Raw genomic sequence first — 20,777 nt, 5'->3', positions numbered from 1 at the left:
GAGGAAGCTCAAAGTTTAGACGTTTACAACTTCAGTGAAAAGGGGCGGTGAGGTAGCCTTGTGGTTAGAGCGTTCGCTCCTCATTCCGAAGACTCGAGTTCGATTCCCCACATGGGTGCACGCCCATTTAAGGTGTTCTGCCGTGGTATTGCTGGAATGTCTCTAAAACCCCACTCACTCACTTTCGCGAAATCCACTACAACAGTGCGGTGTTGACGTAAAGCTGATGATGATAACAACAACTACGACTGCGACGACAACGAAGATGAGTGCAATTACATATCAGTGAGATATAAACAGCTATTTACACAAACGGACAACACACTGACGATACACTGTTTCTATTTGCTCTCCTGCCCTGGGTAGTCCCGTGGCACAGTATCTTCAGCAATTATTCCCCATGTTAACATTACCATTGAGAGAGGAAACTTCATTATCGATCCTTCTGTCCGTCTTGACTTCATCACCGAGTCTCACCTCATTCAAAGGCTTCAACAACTAGTTGATTAATATGAAACTTTAGATGAAACCAGGGAAGGCTTGTTGATTGGTCATTTACACTAGTGGAGGAATCAGTATATGAGTTGACCTTGAGTATATGTTTGGCATTAATAAGTACATGTGTGGGATTGCTTTTCATCTCTAATCTCATGTTCAGAAAGGACTGGCTATGGCAATTCTTCATTTTCCCAAAATACAGAATTTTGAAGATTGTATCAATATTGCATTCATCTACTGATTAAGGTAAAAATGAATATTCTGAACTGGGTATTATAATTACTACTACTGCCATCATCATCATCATCATCATCATCATCATCCATATTGCATAAAAATCATTGAGGTGTTGTTAAAGTAATATTGAATATTCTGGATTAGGCATTATTATTACAACCACCACCATCATCATCATCATCATCATCATCATCATCATCATCATCATCATCATCATCCATATTGCATATAAGTCCTTGAGGTGTTGTTAAAGTAATATTGAATATTCTGGATTAGGCATTATTATTACCACCACCACCACCATCATCATCATCATCATCATCCATATTGCATATAAGTCCTTGAGGTGTTGTTAAAGTAATATTGAATATTCTGGATTAGGCATTATCATTACAACCACCACCACCACCATCATCATCACCTGACCAGTCTGTTTGTATGCTTTCCAATTGTAATTCTCCTGGGGAGCACCGAATTCAAGATGACTTGAGGTCTGCACATCAACCACACATATCACCTACCAATTCCCTATTAGGTGAATGGACAAAAGTAAAGAATGTGTAAAATCAGTAGCAGTCAAATACTAGTGTGTGACAAACATAGCTAATAGGCTAAATTTAAGAAAACCAAAGTTGGTGAAATTAGTGTTTGAAATTTAAGATGCATGATTACTAATCAACTCATTGCTCTAAAATTCCCCAAATTCTATGGATGCTTGATAGAAAGACTTTGTCCATAGTGATGAAAATGAAAAATAAGGAAACCTCAAATAAATTTAGTTTTTCTTAGCGATCCTTCTTTGTGTTTGTCGCATCCATCACCATCAAATTTGGAAGTGCCAGTTGCAGTCCCATTAATCACTCTATTACCCTGTAAGATGCTGGAATCATGTGCACTCAGGAAGAAAAGTAGCTCTCAGTTACTGGCTATTAAACAGCCCATTATTACAAACATCAAGTAAGTAGCCCAAACATCTGATGACCAGTAATTACCATGCGTTGAAAGTCCTATTGCAAAGAACATCTCGCAATATGGTTAGTACTGTGAAACTTTAAACCAGAATGTTTCATGCCATCAAGAATGTTACATACACTTCAATGTCAGATGAGTGAGTCAGTTTTATGCCACACTCAGCAATATTCCAGCTATATGGTGCCAGTCTGTAAATAATTGAGTCTGGACCAGACAATCTAGTGATCAACAGCATGAGTATGGATCTACCCAATTGGAATACGATGACATGTGTCAATCATGTTAGCTAGCCTGACCACCTGATCCTGTTAGTCGCCTCTTAAGACAAGCATGGGTTACTGTAGATCAATTATAACCTGGATCTTCATGGGCTCAATGTAAGGATTCTGTCTTTTGACTGTCTTACGTGTATCATGTGTGATATGACACACAATAATATATACAGGGACCCTCAATAAGAAAATGAAACAAAATGCAGTTGGATATATTTTACAGCATATCCTTGACTTTGACCTTCTTATGAAGTGTACCAACCATAGACTGAACCAGATAAACATCAAGATGGAGCGTATTTGGTGCAACCAGTAAAGAGAACAAGGATAACATATTCTTGTATCACTATCCACAACAACTGAACATAGATTCCATGGCAGTCATATTGAAAATCAGATTGAAACATTCAGGCATATCTTAGGTTTGAATAAGCAGGAAAAGTTTCACAGTTCCAGAATCCAAAGAGATATTCAAATTGACTTTCAGTCAGATGAGTTAAAATGCATAACTAAAGCATTTCTATTTATCAAAATAAGTTTATTAAATGATATAAATAGTTATCACAGTCATTTGATCACAAGCATATAACAATAACATGAAACTTGAAACTCAAAGTATGTCTTGGATACAGGGATGGAATGTATTATTTCATTGTGAGAACTTGCCAATACATAACACAAAAGCAATATGAACTTGAATATAAAGAATAGATAATCACTAAATATTTCACATGTTCCCATCCTCAAAATAATGGCTCCAATATTTCAACTTTATAACATATAATCATATCAACTCCAACATCACATTAAGTGTTTTGACAAAATGATCAAACTGAACAAAGCAAAGTACATCATGCAGGTGAAATCCAAACAGTATCATTTTCATTTCCAGTTTGTAGAAATGCAAGAGGTTCTTCCAGGCTGTGTAAAAAGCTTTTGAGGCTACTAGCCCAAACATAGATCTTAGCATCAATTACAGTAAATTACAGTCTCTCATTGGATGAGCCTATTAAACTGGAAAAGCATTTTATTAGATTCAAGCTTTGAACTAATGGCTATGTTGTAGACTGTTCACATTGGAAAAAATTCATAATCAAAATTCAGCAACACAGTGCTTTCGAATTGCGATATCCATATATGACACAAATCTCAGTTCTCAAGTCATCTTTCCTAACTGTCTTGCGGAACCTCTTCATAACAAGCATGTTATACTGCCACAACAGGAAGTACAATCAATATCAGATCATCCACTTTACTGGCTTAAACCTGAGATACAACAAGGTTAGGAAGACCGTAACAGACCATATTGAACCAGTCCCTCTGTATGACAAGTTCTTCCTCCTCTTTCGGTTCCTCTTTGTCCTTGTCTGGATCTTCATCTCCTTCAGCGGTTTCTTCTTTTGACTCGGGGCGACTCTCTGTTCGAGGAGAAGCTTTCTTCCCTCCCTTGATGCTGTCAGTGTCTTTACCAGTCTTTGGGGCAACTGATTCTCTCCGGCCTCCTCCCTCCACCTTCTGACTCTCTGCTGCAACACTCTCTGCCTCCAACTCTGCTGCTGCAGCCTCTTCCTGCTGCTGTCTCTTCTGTGGGGAGAACAACAGCCGCACTGTCTCCCCAGTGCTCCTGCCCTTCTCCAGGAGATCTAAAACATGGTTTAACATGTACATATTACCAACAAGGACACAAATCCATGGGTTTGGTTTGTTTAAGAAGAATGGAGTGGCGGAAAAATATTCAGATACCAAATTCCTGAGTGAGTCAATCAGTTGGTTTTAACACCAATTTGAACAGCATTCCAGCTGTTGGCTGAGTGTGTGAGGAAACCATGAATTGATGTAGGTCTCTGATGTTTCTGGCAAACACAGAAACATGTTCCCAGACAACTGGGATTTGAACCTTCATCCATTGGTTTCTGAAGTGCCCAAGGAACACAACTCAGGGTAGTCTCAGGACCTTTGACAACTAGATATCCATGTTCCCCAAATCATTCCCTTATTTAGTCTTTGATTATTACAGGTAACTTGAAATGCAAAGTAATCATTGTTTATGAACCAAATTCTTCAAAACAAAAATAAGACATCCACGTAGATAAAATAGAATTTCAAAAGATCTAAAGTCTCAGGAAAGAAATATCATTGTCATGTTCCTACCTTTCATAGAGACCTGAAGTTTGTTGGAGTTTTCTGCCAGTGTGCAGTGCCACTGGTTGGCCATGAGACACTTGACACCAGACATAGTCACCAGCATAGCAGTCTCCACCGGCTTCTCTAGGGCTAGATTGTTGTGACTGAAATACAACACAGATGTATGTTTAGGTTCATCTTTCATTCAAATACCTACATTGCTTAATAAAATCCTGCCACACTGATGGGTCAGAGTAATGCCTAGCAGTCAATATTTATTGTTATTATTACACTCAGCAATACTCCAGGTAAATAAAATAAAAATATTTGAAGTGTGGACCAGACAACCCAGTGATTGACATGCAACCAAGTCATAGCGCTGACCCTCTGATCCAAGGTAAGAAAGACAGTTGGGCATCTATTCTAACCTGGGATCTCCATTGGGTGTAATTGATTTCAAACAAAATTCTGGAGGACAACTATAATTTGGGTAAAGCTAACACTGGACTGACTTGCTGGTATAGAGAGAATATGTTCATATAGTTCGAGACCTCCTCATGTCACATTGTTCTGATGTCAGCAGACATAAATCAAGATTTGTTGAACATTTGAAGTATATGTTGTGCCATAACCTACATTACCATTAGAGATAAGTGACTGAAAATTAAGTGGCTTGTTTGGCTCGTCAGCTTCATGAACACCGAAAGTTTGAAGTGATGCAGGTGTTTCTATTTGTGTGGTTGACCTTGGATTCTGGCATGCTTAAGGGAAGTAACTCTTCACAGTGATTTGAGATGCAAATTATATCTACAGTTTTCATATGATTGCTAGAAAATGCATGCAATGCTTGCAATATTAATAATAAAACAAGTAATTTAACATTCACTTTTAGGTATACATACAGTGTACATAGACAGCTAAAGACAGGGAAAGACTCATAAGAAAAAAAGACTTTTTTAACATATTCTTTTAATGAATGCACTGATGACCTAATCTGGAGAACTTACTTGTCCAATTAGCAATTATTATTAAACATGGGTAATGCAGAACCCCACTAAACCTCTGACCAGGGTGAGTTAACAGAGCCAAGTAAAACATGAGGCAGAAAAACTTCATGGCTCCTTCATACATCCAAGCCACCAAAGATTAAGTTCCCATCAATCAAAATGTTTCAATTCAGTTTCATTAAAATAGACCATTGTGAAAAAAACCCTGACATATGCTTAGGGTAAGAAAAAATACAACTTTAAATTCATGCAAAATTTACTCACACGGAAGTGTCACTTTCAAGTTTGATTGACACAACCTTCTTCCTCAAAAACACCAATCACACTCTCACCACAACATAATCATCATTTTTTTAAGACGGAACCCTGATACAAAGTGCTGTAAATCACACCTATCCTGCTTCAACAACATTAGGAAACGGTGGTGTTACCAAGAGATAAAAGCCCTATCCTGCAGCAGCTGATGACGGACGTAGTTGCAGGCTACCTAAGTACAGGCCAGGACTGAAACCAATCAGTACCGCTGCCAAGTCCATTTGAAATAATTACTGTAGTTTGGGACTGTAAAAGCTTGTAGGAAGTTTGGGTCAATAATTAGCTCAATTGAAGATATCCCCATAATCGCAGCGTGGTTCTCGGACTGGCGATGGAAGTCATTGATGGAGATGTTGCCACAGGAGCGGTCAAGGATGAAGATGTGATGCATTTCCATCGATTTCACACTCAAACTCAGTGTGTCTACATCCGTGGGCATGTTGGGCCATAATGTAAATCTTAGCTGCAATCTATCTTCAACATGTGATGACCAGGATTGTTTTTCTTTCAACCTGGTGATTTGTTGCTTTTGGAAAAGTGTGATATCATAAAAAGTTTGATAATTAATAGCTGATCTCACGATTTCCTGACAGATGATTATGCATATTCATTCTTTGAATAGACAGAGATTTTATATAAACAGATCTAATCATTTGCCAAATATTAGATATTTAATTTCCAGTCATTTGGATCCTTTTTATGAACAATTCCTGCTTAATAAACACACCAAGCATTGCCCTGAGTTGATAGTCTCATGCAGGTCTGGCATTTTACAAGCTCCCTATTTAGCAAACACTTCAAAAACTGCCATCAGTTGTAAGGTTTAGGTTTCAAGGAGGTCTGGGCTATTTTGTACATTCTCCCTGTGTTTGTAATTCAAGGAGGTCCAGGACATCTTATACCCCTCCTTCCAGAACAATCACTAAGAACTCTGCCCTGAGTTGTACATGTAAGTGTCAAGGAGGTCAGAGCTGTTCTATGCTCTACACCTACTGGTCAAACACGCCAAGCTTTGCCCTGTTTTTGTTATTCAAGGAGGTCCGGGACATCTTATACCCCTCCTTCCAGAACAATCACTAAGAACTCTGCCCTGAGTTGTACATGTAAGTGTCAAGGAGGTCAGAGCTGTTGTATGCACTTCACCTCCTGGTCAAACATGCCAAGCTTTGCCCTGTGTTTCTAATTCAAGGAGGTCCAGGACATCTTATACCCCTCCTTCCAGAACAATCACTAAGAACTCTGCCCTGAGTTGTACATGTAAGTGTCAAGGAGGTCAGAGCTGTTCTATGCTCTGCACCTACTGGTCAAACACACCAAGCTTTGATCTGTGTTTGTAATTCAAGGAGGTCCAGGACATCTTATACCCCTCCTTCCAGAACAATCACTAAAAACTCTGCCCTGAGTTATGTAAGTGTCAAGGAGGTCAGAGCTGTTCTATGCACTCCACCTATTGGTCAGACATACCAAGCTTTTCCCTGTGTATGTAATTCAAGGAGGCCTTGGACATTTCATTCTCTCCATACTGGACTAGTCTCATTCAATCTGAACTTGTACATGTTATTTTTTCAACAGCATGAAATAACAGAGACCATGAAATATCTGGACATCACTTTCTTCGTATTCTGTGATTAAAATAATTCATTGCACATTTAAATACTTATTAATTCAATTACCATGTCATCTGTCTTCATCATCCAAGAAACTAGAATGAAACATTTCGTTCTTGATTGTGAACTTTATTGAATTTGACCTTTAAGTTTGAGATCTATGAACATAAAACATTTTCAGGAGGTGATGATTAAATTTATACTGACAAGGCATTGGCTAGAAATCAAGAATAATGAAAGTCAATGCTCTGGGCTTAGAAATGATTACATAGTTTATTGCTTGAAATCAATATTACCTCAGGAAGGATTTCCAGTGGAATATTACAAACCAAATCATGGATATATGTTAACTGTGCAGAAATTGCTACTTTTACAATTTGTTTTATTTTTTGGCTTTTATGGACAGGGGTCAAAATATGAATATAAAAATTTCTTAAAGGTTACAGTCACTGATTTTTTAAAAGAACAATCAGTCTAGTGATTGGAAGAAACAATGTTATAGTTTTGTAGAGATACGTCAACACATCCATTAATGATATACTTTGACAAATTTCTATTGACAGAAGAGTTGAGTTGAGTTGGGTTTAGAGAATATAACTATTTTTTCAGCTGTAAAATTTTGGTCAGCACATTATTCAGCAAAATAATTAATATAAGATGTCAACACCAGGGAATATTCTGTCTCGATTCCACTGGGTATAAAAGGCCATGTTACAGTAAAAATGTTATGCACAGATTACTGAAAATCAATGACACCAGGTGTTCATGAAAAGGGTAATCATGTCCTGCCCTTCTGGTAGCACCAGGTAATCACACATGTTACAGAAGAGGTGCGTGTTTTTGACCTGACACCACACAGCAGTACACATGGCAAGAGACCCGTGACGATCCGGGCTAGAAGTCTTCAGCAAGAGGAGACTGACAGGATCGGATGGTCAGGCTCGCTGACTTGGTTGACACATGTCATCGTATCCCGATTGCGTAGATCGATGCTCATGCTGTTGATCACTGGATTGTCTGGTCCAAACTCAATTATTTACAGACTGCGCCGCCATGCAGCTGCAATATTGCTGAATGTGGGGTTAAACAACAAACCAACAAACCAACACCTGACAAGTGACTGTACCATGGGAACAAACCACACAAGAGTAAGTACATCTCAGTTGCTTTCTTTTTATGAAACAGACGACAAGAGACAGTGTTTCATTGAGTCATAAAGTTTCAGAAGCAGGAGAAATGTTACAGACAATGTGAAATTCTCCCTGGAGCAGCTCAAGCTGAATGTAAGGCTGGAGTTCATTACAGGATATATTTACACCACAAATGAACCAAATGATGAACGTCCATTGGATCAGAGCCCTTACATAAGATCTAATTAGAAAACAAGCTCCACATCCTCCAGAATCAGTGAAACAACTGATGATATTACATAACGATGCAGTACATGTATCGCAATACATAAATCAAGTGAGGTGAGGTGAGGTGAAATTGGGTTTAACGTCATGCTTGAGAATATTTCATTCATATGACGACGTGCATGCGTGTGTATGTGTATGTGCGGCTGCTTGTACTAGCCCAGACTTAGGCTGGTTTTATAGTGCTAGCCCACTGAGATACCATTCCGCAGTGAAGCATGAATACCCCACTCAGACACAGTATACTGACTCCGAGCCGACCAGTCCTTGTTGTACCCATTAATGCCGAGCGCCAGGCAGGAACCAACAAGTACCATATTTTAACGTCTTTTGGTATGACGCAGTCGGGGATCGAACCCGCGACCTTCCGCTCTCCGGGCGGACGCTCTAACCACTACACCACGGAGGCGGTCTCATAAATCAAGTGATATCTATAGGGACACCAATGTTTATTTGTTTGATCGGCATGTTCACGTCAAATCTCTTAGGAAATGTGACCATAAACATTTTAGAAAAGCTAGATCTAGGCACAATTGTTTGTCGAGGCTGATTTTTGTAGTTATCTTATGATGCTAGAACTTCAAGTTTTATCATATGAAATGATATACTTATCATGATGGTTCTAAAGTGACGACGAGCAGTGGGGTAGCCAAGTGATTAGAGTGTTGGCTCGTCACGCCAAAGGCCCAAATGGGTGCAATGTGTGAAGCCCCTTTCTGGTGTCCCCTGCCTTGATATTGCTGGAATAATGCTAAAAGCGGTCATAAAACCCAACTCACTCACGCCAAAAGGCCCAAATGGGTGCAATGTGTGAAGTGACAAATACTTACTGTTGGTAAAAATATATATAATAGCTATGTCATCTTCAAAACCATCAATGTCATTGTCCCAAACTGTATCTAATTTCATCACTCATTATAACATATTAAAAGAGAAGAACAGTATCTAAAGAAAAAGGAGTTAGTAAAAGGATTAATATGTTTTCTGCATGGAAACTTACATTCACAGATTTGGTTGAAATGATCTAACCAGCAAACATATCTGAGAATTTTCATTCAAGGAAAAATCAATGAAAGTTTCATAAAAAATGAAAACAGGAAGACAACATACAGCATCTCCAGAATGGACCTTTCAAACTTCACTTTGTTTTAATAATAGTTCAATTTTTAATAGTGTATTAAAATGACAGCCAGAAAATCATCCACAATTGCTGGAACTGTATATCTTTCACATAAATAAATAGCTGACATATACCATATACAGTCGAGCACCGTTGTCTCGATATTCATGGGACCAAGAAAAAATATTGAGTTATCCGAACTTCAAGACATCCGACAAGGGCATATCGTCACAAATCACTATGAAAGAAAACAAAAAGCTTCTCATGATGTTTTGATTTGAAACTATAATCCGTTATCAGTCGTGTTTAGTCATAACAGTGAGTATTTCCTAATTAATTCCTTCTTAATTAATCCTAATTAAATAACAAACAAGTGACACCTTCAACTCAATTAGCCCTAATTAGTTTACACTACATCTGCATCCCTTTGATTCATGTAAACGTAAGGAAACAACCTCAGTTCAGAGGGACACTTGCCCATGAAAGGTAGGTGAATATCAAGTTTCTTTGCAAATATCGAGTTAAAAGGGTAATTTTGCTTGTTGGGACCATGAAATTATCTCGAGATATCCGAAATATCGAGACATCCATCTCGAGTTAAAAGAGCTTGAATAATGATAAATTGTGAAGGATTTTGTCGGGACCGAGATGTTATATCAAGACAACCAAGATATCGAGTTATCAGAGTTCGACACAACGGTGCTCAACTGTACTAGTATACATCCTCTGCAAATACAAACTGTGTGAACAACATTCACATGACTTGTTCCAGATGCCCAAAGAAAGTCAATAATAATAATAATATAATATGAATGTCACAAGTTAAGGGGGAAATGTATTACCTCTTGAGCACATCAACTTTGGACTGGCGGAGGAAGCTCTTGCTGGTCTGGGCCATGTCCAGGAGATACACCAGCTGACAGTCTGGAAACAAGACATTGAACACCATGGTTTAACAGCAGATATCTACCTCACTGGTATTACTGTAGAGGAGACCCGTGAAGATCCAGGTTAGGATTGGTCTTCAGCAACCCATGCTTGTCGTAAGAGGAGACTGACAGGATCGGATGGTCAGGCTCGCTGACTTGGTTGACACATGTCATCGTATCCCAATTGCATAGATCGATGCTCGTGCTGTTGATCACTGGATTGTCTGGTCCAGACTTGATTATTTACAGACCACTGCCATATAGCTGGAATATTGCTGAGTGCAGCGTTAAACAACAAACAAATAAACTATAGATGGGATACACACATATTTTGCACAGTTTTGTGTGAACTGCATGTTACCTGCTAGCCAGCGGACAAGATGCCCGAGTGATACAGTTTTCTTACAGTTCAAGAGTCTGTTACATAAAGCTCTATCTCACCTGGTATGTTGAGGGCTGAGAGTTTTGCTGGAGGCAGGTAGGACATCAGTCTCTCCATGCCATAGAACACAAAGGCACTGCTCTCTGTCATGTAGATCTCCCATTCTCCAACACTGAAATCACCAATGTCCAGTAATAACAAGGCATATATTCAGACTGTGACTTCATACACTGAGTGACATACTGGGGTATGTTGCTATATCCTATATTGTGTGAGTGTGTGAGTTTAGTTTTACGCCACGCTCAGCAATATTCCAGCTATATGATGGCGGTCTGTAAAATAATTGAGTCTGGACCAGATAATCCAGTGATCAACAGCATGAGCATCAGTCTGCACAATTTGGAACCGATGACATGTGTCAACCAAGTCAACAAGCCTGACCACCTGATCCCGTTAGTCGCCTTTTACGACAAGCATGGATGGGTTACTGAAGGTTCATTCTAACTCGGACCATCACAGGTTCACTGGGGTTGTGTGTGGATAAACTAATGAATAAAATCAACAACAACATTCATAAAAGTTGTCAAAAGTACATATAAAATTACTATTTCCATCTTTTTGTGCGATCATGAAATGTAAGTCAAGTCACTGACAAGTGACATCGTCGGCTCTCGCCGCCTCAATCTTCACGCTCGGACACGATGTTGAATGCGAAAATATATACATGAAGCATTTTTGTCACAGGTCATAACCTAGCACGATATGTCCAATAAGTTCCATAATTCACGGTTATGGTAGCGATTTCTTGCTTAATATGTTCAAAATAGCATTATTTTACCCAAAATTTCGATCTAAATCTAAAAGTTTTCGCTTTCGAGGGATCGGTATCCATTGCCGTAATATGATTGGCTGCCTTAGGTCATGTGTCTGATTTTGACCAATCACGACCCTTTATAGCAGACTGTAGCGAAAAGCGTCATTAGAAACCAATTTTTATCAATAAAATTGCTTCTTACAACTGTGAAAATACTCGGCAAGGGTTCAGTGATGTTGTTGATGTTCAGAGCTTTTGAGCGATACCCGACATCAAGCGATTAAGCCTCCCATGTTATTCATCTGAAGCTTCCAAAACGGAGGTATTTTCCGTTGTTATGTCATGTTACCGTAGGAAAGCCACAGATATCGGGAAATGAAGCTGACCATACATATTATTTAAGAAATCTTTTTATAATAATTTTCTGATGGCGTAAAATGAAAATATAAAAGAAAAGGCACGGGCATGTCATGACATGTCACAAATGGAAAAAAATTGCCATAGTTTTGCTTCTTTTCATTGGTTTATCTGGACGTTATAAATGTAAGCTTGCATTTTCATTCAAAAATAATTTTATTTAAGTTGTAGTTGTATTATTTGAATAATATTATAAAAATAAACTTCATATTTATCAACAGTAGGATTAGATCTTTTAAATGGTGTATGGGATGTAGTAGCAATAACTTTTTACAAGCTTATAATTTCCTTCATAAACATAGGCTTCATCTATGACCTCAGAGTCTCTGGGAACTCGGTGTCATGGCAGTAAATGCCTCTGGTTGACTGGTGTTGAAAGAGTTAATCCATTGTGCCTAACTGATTTGTTGGATTATTTTGTTTTATTTATTGTGCCTTATAAGTAGTCTGAACTATCTTGTTTTATCTATTGTGCCTTATAAGTAGTCTGAACTATCTTGTTTTATCTATTGTGCCTTATAAGTAGTCTGAACTATCTTGTTTTATCTATCGTGCCTTATAAGTAGTCTGAACTATCTTGTTTTATTTATTGTGCCTTATAAGTAGTCTGAACTATCTTGTTTTATCTATTGTGCCTTATAAGTAGTCTGAACTATCTTGTTTTATTTATTGTGCCTTATAAGTAGTCTGAACTATCTTGTTTTATTTATTGTGCCTTATAAGTAGTCTGAACTATCTTGTTTTATTTATTGTGCCTTATAAGTAGTCTGAACTATCTTGTTTTATCTATTGTGCCTTATAAGTAGTCTGAACTATCTTGTTTTATTTATTGTGCCTTATAAGTAGTCTGAACTATCTTGTTTTATTTATTGTGCCTTATAAGTAGTCTGAACTATCTTGTTTTATTTATTGTGCCTTATAAGTAGTCTGAACTATCTTGTTTTATTTATCGTTCCTTATAAGTAGTCTGAACTATCTTGTTTTATCTATTGTGCCTTACAAGTAGTCTGAACTATCTTGTTTTATTTATCGTGCCTTATAAGTAGTCTGAACTATCTTGTTTTATCTATTGTGCCTTACAAGTAGTCTGAACTATCTTGTTTTATTTATTGTGCCTTATAAGTAGTCTGAACTATCTTGTTTTATCTATTGTGCCTTACAAGTAGTCTGAACTATCTTGTTTTATTTATTAAGTGCCTTACAAGTAGTCTGAACTATCTTGTTTTATTTATCGTGCCTTATAAGTAGTCTGAACTATCTTGTTTTATCTATTGTGCCTACAAGTAGTCTGAACTATCTTGTTTTATTTATTGTGCCTTATAAGTAGTCTGAACTATCTTGTTTTATCTATTGTGCCTTACAAGTAGTCTGAACTATCTTGTTTTATTTATTGTGCCTTACAAGTAGTCTGAACTATCTTGTTTTATTTATTGTGCCTTACAAGTAGTCTGAACTATCTTGTTTTATTTATTGTGCCTTACAAGTAGTCTGAACTATCTTGTTTTATCTATTGTGCCTTACAAGTAGTCTGAACTATCTTGCTTTATCTATTGTGCCTTACAAGTAGTCTGAACTATCTTGTTTTATTTATTGTGCCTTACAAGTAGTCTGAACTATCTTGTTTTATTTATTGTGCCTTATAAGTAGTCTGAACTATCTTGTTTTATTTATTGTGCCTTACAAGTAGTCTGAACTATCTTGTTTTATTTATTGTGCCTTACAAGTAGTCTGAACTATCTTGTTTTATTTATTGTGCCTTATAAGTAGTCTGAACTATCTTGTTTTATTTATTGTGCCTTACAAGTAGTCTGAACTATCTTGTTTTATTTATTGTGCCTTACAAGTAGTCTGAACTATCTTGTTTTATTTATTGTGCCTTACTGACAAGGTTATCTTGTGCCTCTATTGTGCCTTTTTGATATGTTGGAATATTTTGTTTAATCAACTCTGTCTTACTGGCATAATGTTTATGAATTACATACCCTTTTTTTAACTGGTATGCTGGAATGTTATATCCTTTGTTTTATTGATATACTGAAATAAATGGTTATATCCTTTGTTTAATTGTTTTACCAGATTACCGTGTGATACCTTCCTTTTACAGAAAAGCAGGAATACCATGTTATCCTTTGTTTCATTTTGTTATGATGTCTTCCCAATCGATTTTGTTCAGAATTAACACAATGAAATATCCTTCAAACATGATTAGCAGATGAAAAATGCAGAAAAAGTCCATCTTCACAACAGGCTGTGCTATTACCACCAATGCTATAGCATGCATAAAGCAGGTAAGATATACACTGATTCATATCAGAATGCAGAGTTCAATATACCCCTTTGGCAAATCTTTCCAAGCTTCAGCTATCAACTTGACAGATCATGTGTTTAATAAAGAATCAGAGCTTAAGTGAGAAGTAAGAACTTTTATGCCACTTCACTGCTCCAGGCAATAAAAACTGCTGTAATTTCCCATCTATTTTCTCAGATAGATCCACTGTGATGCACAACTGACAGAGCTGTAGACAGTCTCAACAGATATTGATTGATCTGAAGTATCTAAGCCAGGTAGATCCAGTGAGGTGATTATCTGTACCGGTCCCCAGTTACACCATTCAATCAACAGACAAACTCATCACAGACAGACAGACAGACAGACTATTTTACTTACATCTCACTCGTATAAAAATCGTATAGTACATAAAATATGATACAATGAATACAAACGACCAATAGCCAAGCAGTTTATGAGAGATGATTTAAAAACCATAAAACCATTTAAAAGTGTTACTATACTGTTAAAAGTACATACAAAAGAGTTTTAAAATGAAATAAAGATTATTTATACAGGGATAACACCAGTGCTCTAAAATGCTACTACAGGTTTTGACTAAACAAAAGGTAAAATCATCACATGTAAAAATACAGGCAAGTTGTTCTTATATGGGCAAAAAATCAAAGTCAGGCCATTTTGAAAGACAATGTTCTAAAAGATCCTTTCGTAGATTAGAATATAAGGGGCAAAAAGTAAAACATGTGCTTCATCTTCAACACAGTCCGGGCAGTTAAAACAGTCAATACCCTACTGGGATGAGCTCGTATCTCCCAGTCTCTATTCTTGAAGGGGCGACACCACATCTGAATTTTCTTTGAGGTGAAGTGAAATTGGGCTTAAAGTCGTGCTTGAGAATATTTCGCTCATATGATGACGTGCATGCGTGTGTATGTGTATGTGTATGTGTATGTGTATGTGTATGTGTATGTGCGGCTGCTTGTACTAGCCCAGACTTAAGCTGGTTTTATAGTGCTAGCCCACTGAGATACCATGCCGCAGTGAAGCATGAATACCCCACTCAGACACATTATACTGACTCCAAGCTGACCAGTCCTCGTTGTACCCATTAATGTCGAGCGCCAGGCAGGGACCAACAAGTACCATATTTTAACGTCTTTTGGTATGACGCGGTCAGGGATCGAACCCGCGACCTTCAGCTCTCTGGAAGGATGCTCTTACCACTACACCACGGAGGCGGTCGAATTTTCTTAGAGCGCTTTGTTGCTATATTGTTAAGTTGACACTGACATACTTCTCACATCCATAATGCTTCTTAAAAGTAACAAAAGCACTATAGTTTTAACACACAAGTTTGACGTCTGCTCTAGGATCACTATCGGCTCATCCTTCCCATTGAGAATATCACAAAGCAGCAGACATCAGTCTCTAGACATGTTTAGGGGCGGTGGGGTAGCCTAGTGGTTAAAGCGTTCCCTCGTCACGCCGAAGACTCGGGTTCGATTACTCATGTGGGTACAATGTGTGAAGCCCATTTCTGGTGTTCCTCGCCGTGATATTGCTGGAATATTGCTAAAAGTGGCGTAAAACTAAACTCACTCACTCACTCTTGTCATATTTAACAAATTGTCTCTTCCCAAACCTCTGTCATACTAAAGAGAATTCTGAAGAATAAGATGAAGATGTCTCTAATTTGAAATTTGAGGCTGTCAGTTAGCTTCCTGTGTTGATGGCAATTTGACCTGAAGACACCAATCTCGTCTGACACATGACACTACAGCCAGGTAGAAAACTAATGGTACTTTAGTAACCGAGTTCAGCTTGGAACTAATGTAGGCGTCATGTAGAGGTGGATCCTCAATCTTAATGGAAGGAGTATAACGTGTCAGTTGGATTCTCACTGTCATCAAGTGGGGAGTAAAGATAGGGTATGTGATCTTTAGCAAATATGTGTGGATGGTGAGGCCTAAAAACAATAATGATGTGGTTCCGATTACCCGACCGACCCTTGAATTCTGGTGCCGACCCTATCTTTTTTAGGTGGTATGAATAAAATAAGCTTTCAGATATCATTGTTTTTTCCCGTCACCGACGGACATCGGTCACTATGATAGAGAAAGTCGACATGATGGCCGCAAGCTTGATTGATAAACAATTACACATTGATAAATGTGTTATAAGTTTGTACTTTACTTCTAAAAAAATGTAAAAAATAAATAAATAAATAAATCCTACCTACCTACCCTAAATTTCAAAGAGGTGTAATCGGAACCACAACATTTTTGTTATTTGGCCTGAGTAATGTATACCGGTATAACAAAGTATTCTTTCTCTTTTCTTAGCACTGCCATGTTTGTTTGTTTTCAAATAAGTGAGTTCCTGCTCTTTTCTAGATCCTTATACTGAAGCTTGTCAGGTATGATTTTAGAACATTGACTATAAACCATGAAGAAAAATTGTCTGATCATAAACAAAATCATATCATTTACTGAGCCTAGGTCATGAAAAAGATGACATGAATTGACATAGAAAGGAAGATCTACCTATATATCCCTTGAATGGACTATCTACAATCAATGGATCCTGACACAACTATGGGGGACAACTCTTTACAACAAATGTGGCCATGGCCCACCAGGGATGTAATCGAGACCTACCCAGAGGCCAATATTCAGTCCAAAGTCTGTATGCAAATAACAGTGAAAATTCCCAGTTTAATCTAAAACTTCCCAAGAATTTACAGAAATAAAAACATTGAATTTTTTTAAACAATATCAAGATCATTTTCCAGTTTGCCTGCCAATGGCGCTTAGTTTGGTATCCAAGATATATCCCTGCCTTCACACAATATCTTTGAGCCCTATCATCAATAAATCTGTTTCACATGAAACCCAAAGGTACCAAGACAGATCAACTGTCTCACAGAACATTTCAGAGTCAGCCCAGCTTGTGCATTTACATTCAACACACAGTATATGAATAATTCAACGCCTGAAGAAACCTATATCAGAGGGTAATTGCAAACTGTTAGATAAAACTTGGACGTGGATTGGCACACGATCAATGACAATGGTTCTGACTGATTCTGACAAGAGACACTGTCTTATCAACATGAGGAGTCAGCTTCACTCATCAGAATATAGAAAAACACGGAACAATATCTACAAATCCTAAAAAATCTTATGAGTTATTTACAGCCATATTTGCATCTGATAATATACCTGACAAATGCTAAAAGCATAATTTGTTCCATGTTTCAGTTTGAACGAAACAAGCTTGATGCTCATGAATTTATCATTAGTTTACTTCACCATGTTGAGCTCTTGGTGAAACTGGTTATCGGAACTGCATTCCAGATGGCTTGAGTATTGTGAGATGTGTACATGTATTTTGTGGGACAGTGCACAACTATAGCCAGGAGATTCAGTCACATTATTTGCAGCTATTTATGGCACTGTTGAGTCAGTAAGGTAGGAATCTTAAATTCTCAACTCTCTTGCTTGTCAGTCTCAATCATTAAGTGGAAATGAGAATGAATATTTATCTATCTCAACAGCTCCTACTGAATACTTTTTATGCTGATAAGGGCATCTTTTATTGACATTTTGATAAATATTGAGCCATTGTCAGAGGGTGTCTTATGAAGGGGATCTGACGTTACGTGAAATTTTGTAGACTGTACTCATTGAAGAATATACTATGCAGCGATGATTTTGATGGGTGTTCTTCAAAGGCATTCTTGGCTACACTTCTTTTCATCTCTAAGCATAGGTTGAAGTATTGAAGACTTAATTTTAATATCAAACCATAATAAACAACAGCTACTGAGGAGAAGGACATCTTGATATGAGACATTTTCTTTTAAATACAATCGGGGCACCTCGCTTGAAATATAAATGGCACAGTATTAATATCCAAGGAAATCTTAATCTTCAAAATAAACACAAGAGCTTTTGAGTCACTTGAAGTGTGAAGAGTGATATAACTACCCAATGTGCACCCAAGCCTTTCAGTGTAACCAGCTAATCTAGCTCAAACTTGCTCACAATGGCTGCTAAAGCTAACGGGCGGTGGGGTAGCCTAGTGGTTAAAGCGTTGGCTCATCACGCCGAAGACCCGGGTTCGCTTCCCCACATGGGCACAATGTGTGAAGCCCATTTTTGGTGTCCCCCACCATGATATTGCTGGAATATTGCTAAAAGCGAGGTAAAAGTCAGTCCTAAAGCTAACCGTGAGTTTATTACAAGCTGAGTGTACTGGACAGAAAGAAATATATATCTAAACTCAGATTTCAGCCAGATGGTCCAAGTCCTGGTGTACATACCTGGGAGTGTGTTCCTCTCCTGTGAGTCCAAGCCATCTCGGTGTAAACTGCTGTTCGTACTCCTCCAATACTTTGTTGAACTGTTCCACTGGCTTGTGTTCCTCTGTCAAATTAAATATCCATATTACATTACAAGAAGAAGAAAACCCACAGTAGTTAACTTTACTTAAACATTCATAATTTTTATGGCACAATTTCTAGTGAAACCATATGGATATATTATTTTCTATATTTGAGCATTATGCTACAGTGAATATATATCAATGTATATCAAGATTTTGAACAGATTTCCATACAAAAAGTGTCTGCACTAACAAGGTTTCATCGTACTGTCCTGCTATTTCCATCATTATCAAGAAAGATATAGTTATTAAATATGAATATACGTTTTGTAAAAATGCTTAAAACCATGTCAACAGAAAATGTTTAATGATAGTTATTTATTAAATAGACATTGATATATAAAGTATAACATAAGATGTCATAGTCATGGTCTAAATCACCTAAATATTACACCTTGAACACTTTGTCACATACCCCAAAACATTCAATGATCATCTCAATTGAAACAACATATAATCTAAAAGCCATGGCCATGTTTGGCCTAAAAGCCATGTACGCTTTGCCTTAATTTGAGGCGTCTACGTACCAATGTAATCAAACCTTATTCCCATAATCCAAGTATTAAAACAGTATCCTAATATAGCCAAAGACCCGGGTTCGAATCCCTACATGGGTACAATGTGTCAAGCCCATTTCTGGTGTCCCCCGCCGTGATGTTGCTGGAATATTGCTAAAAGCGGCGTAAAAGCAAACTCAGTCAATCAGTCAGTATCCTAATATAACATTGCTGACACCACTTAATTACCAGGGTATTTACTAACTCTTCCTAACAGCTCCTAAATACCAAGAGGTAACCATCTAAAATACTGTATAAATGTCACCTGTCAGCTGGTTAGTCTCAAAGGACACACATCTTAAGGTTTCAAATACTTTAAAATCCCACAATAACATTCACAATAAATCTTCATTCACAACACGGTTGGTCAATAGAACCTAACCCTGCGATGATACATCACCTTACCCCAACCGATGGTATACTACAGTACATATCTCCCAAAGAGTTTGGGATATTAATTTTCTTTACATGTTAAACACAATGTTTCGAGTTACTTCTTACTCCTTCTTCAGTAGAATGAAAATGGATTACTGAGAAGCCAGGTAATTGATGGAAGTCAGGTCGTTGAAGATTCGAAGAAGGAGAAAGAATTAACTCTTAAAAGTGTTGAACAAATAAGAAATTGCTATCCAAAAAATCTTTGACTCATGTTCATCATTTGCAAATGCCATTCAAAGAACATACAGTGTACATGTAACTTAGTACTAATATCGGTTCAGATGATTGTTTGGTTGATTGGTTTGTTGTTTAACACCACACTCAGCAATATTCCAGCTATATGGCGACAAACTGTAAATAATCAAGTCTGGACTAGACAATCCAGTGATCAACAGCATGAGCATCCATCTACACAACTGGATATGATGACATGTGTCAACCAAGTCAGCGAGCCTGACCATCTGATCCCATTAGTCGCCTCTTACTTGTCCAGATGAAGTGTTCCTTTAGAATATGCTTCATCCCTGGGTAGTCTAAGTATGCACACCATTGTAAATTTGTTAACTACCACATATATGATGTGCATGTATATAATCTGTACATACTGCACTCATGTCTTGTTTCATGTGGTTAAACAACCCTCTTTAATCAGAACATGATCCAGTGATAAAGGAGGATGCTGAATACCTGGAGTGAATTAATGTCAAATGTTACCAAGCATCTCCCCAGCCATCATGTTCTTTACCCTCCATTAACCTTCTCATTACTCACAACTCTACATCGTGACTGTCTTATTGTTGTATTGTTAGCCAAGTCAACTGAATAACACGATCAAAATTCTTCTCCATACGCAGATTATCTGTTTGATCACAGATTTAGTTTGCCCGAGTTATGTAATGAGAAGAAAAATCTCTTTTGCTCTGCGTGATTCTGTGAC

At 37.6% G+C, this 20,777-nt stretch overlaps 1 protein-coding gene across 1 annotated transcript in view; it reads right to left on the bottom strand.

The window, feature by feature from the left end:
* Positions 1 to 2,506: 2,506 nt before the first annotated feature.
* LOC124258502 (cilia- and flagella-associated protein 46-like) overlaps positions 2,507 to 20,777 on the bottom strand; it is an 88,164-nt gene continuing 69,893 nt past the window's right edge. Inside the window, 5 exon segments of the mRNA XM_046692574.1 lie at positions 2,507 to 3,622; positions 4,131 to 4,267; positions 10,410 to 10,491; positions 10,938 to 11,050; positions 18,724 to 18,826. Coding sequence (XP_046548530.1) covers positions 3,240 to 3,622; positions 4,131 to 4,267; positions 10,410 to 10,491; positions 10,938 to 11,050; positions 18,724 to 18,826 — 818 coding nt within the window. The 3' untranslated portion in view covers positions 2,507 to 3,239.

Source organism: Haliotis rubra, unplaced genomic scaffold (assembly GCF_003918875.1).
Source record: "Haliotis rubra isolate DU_JTF1 unplaced genomic scaffold, ASM391887v1 Scf695, whole genome shotgun sequence".
NCBI classification, from domain to species: Eukaryota; Metazoa; Mollusca; class Gastropoda; order Lepetellida; family Haliotidae; genus Haliotis; species Haliotis rubra.
The sequence above is the reverse complement of the archived record's forward strand: the minus strand, read 5'-3'. Positions and strand labels throughout refer to the sequence as shown.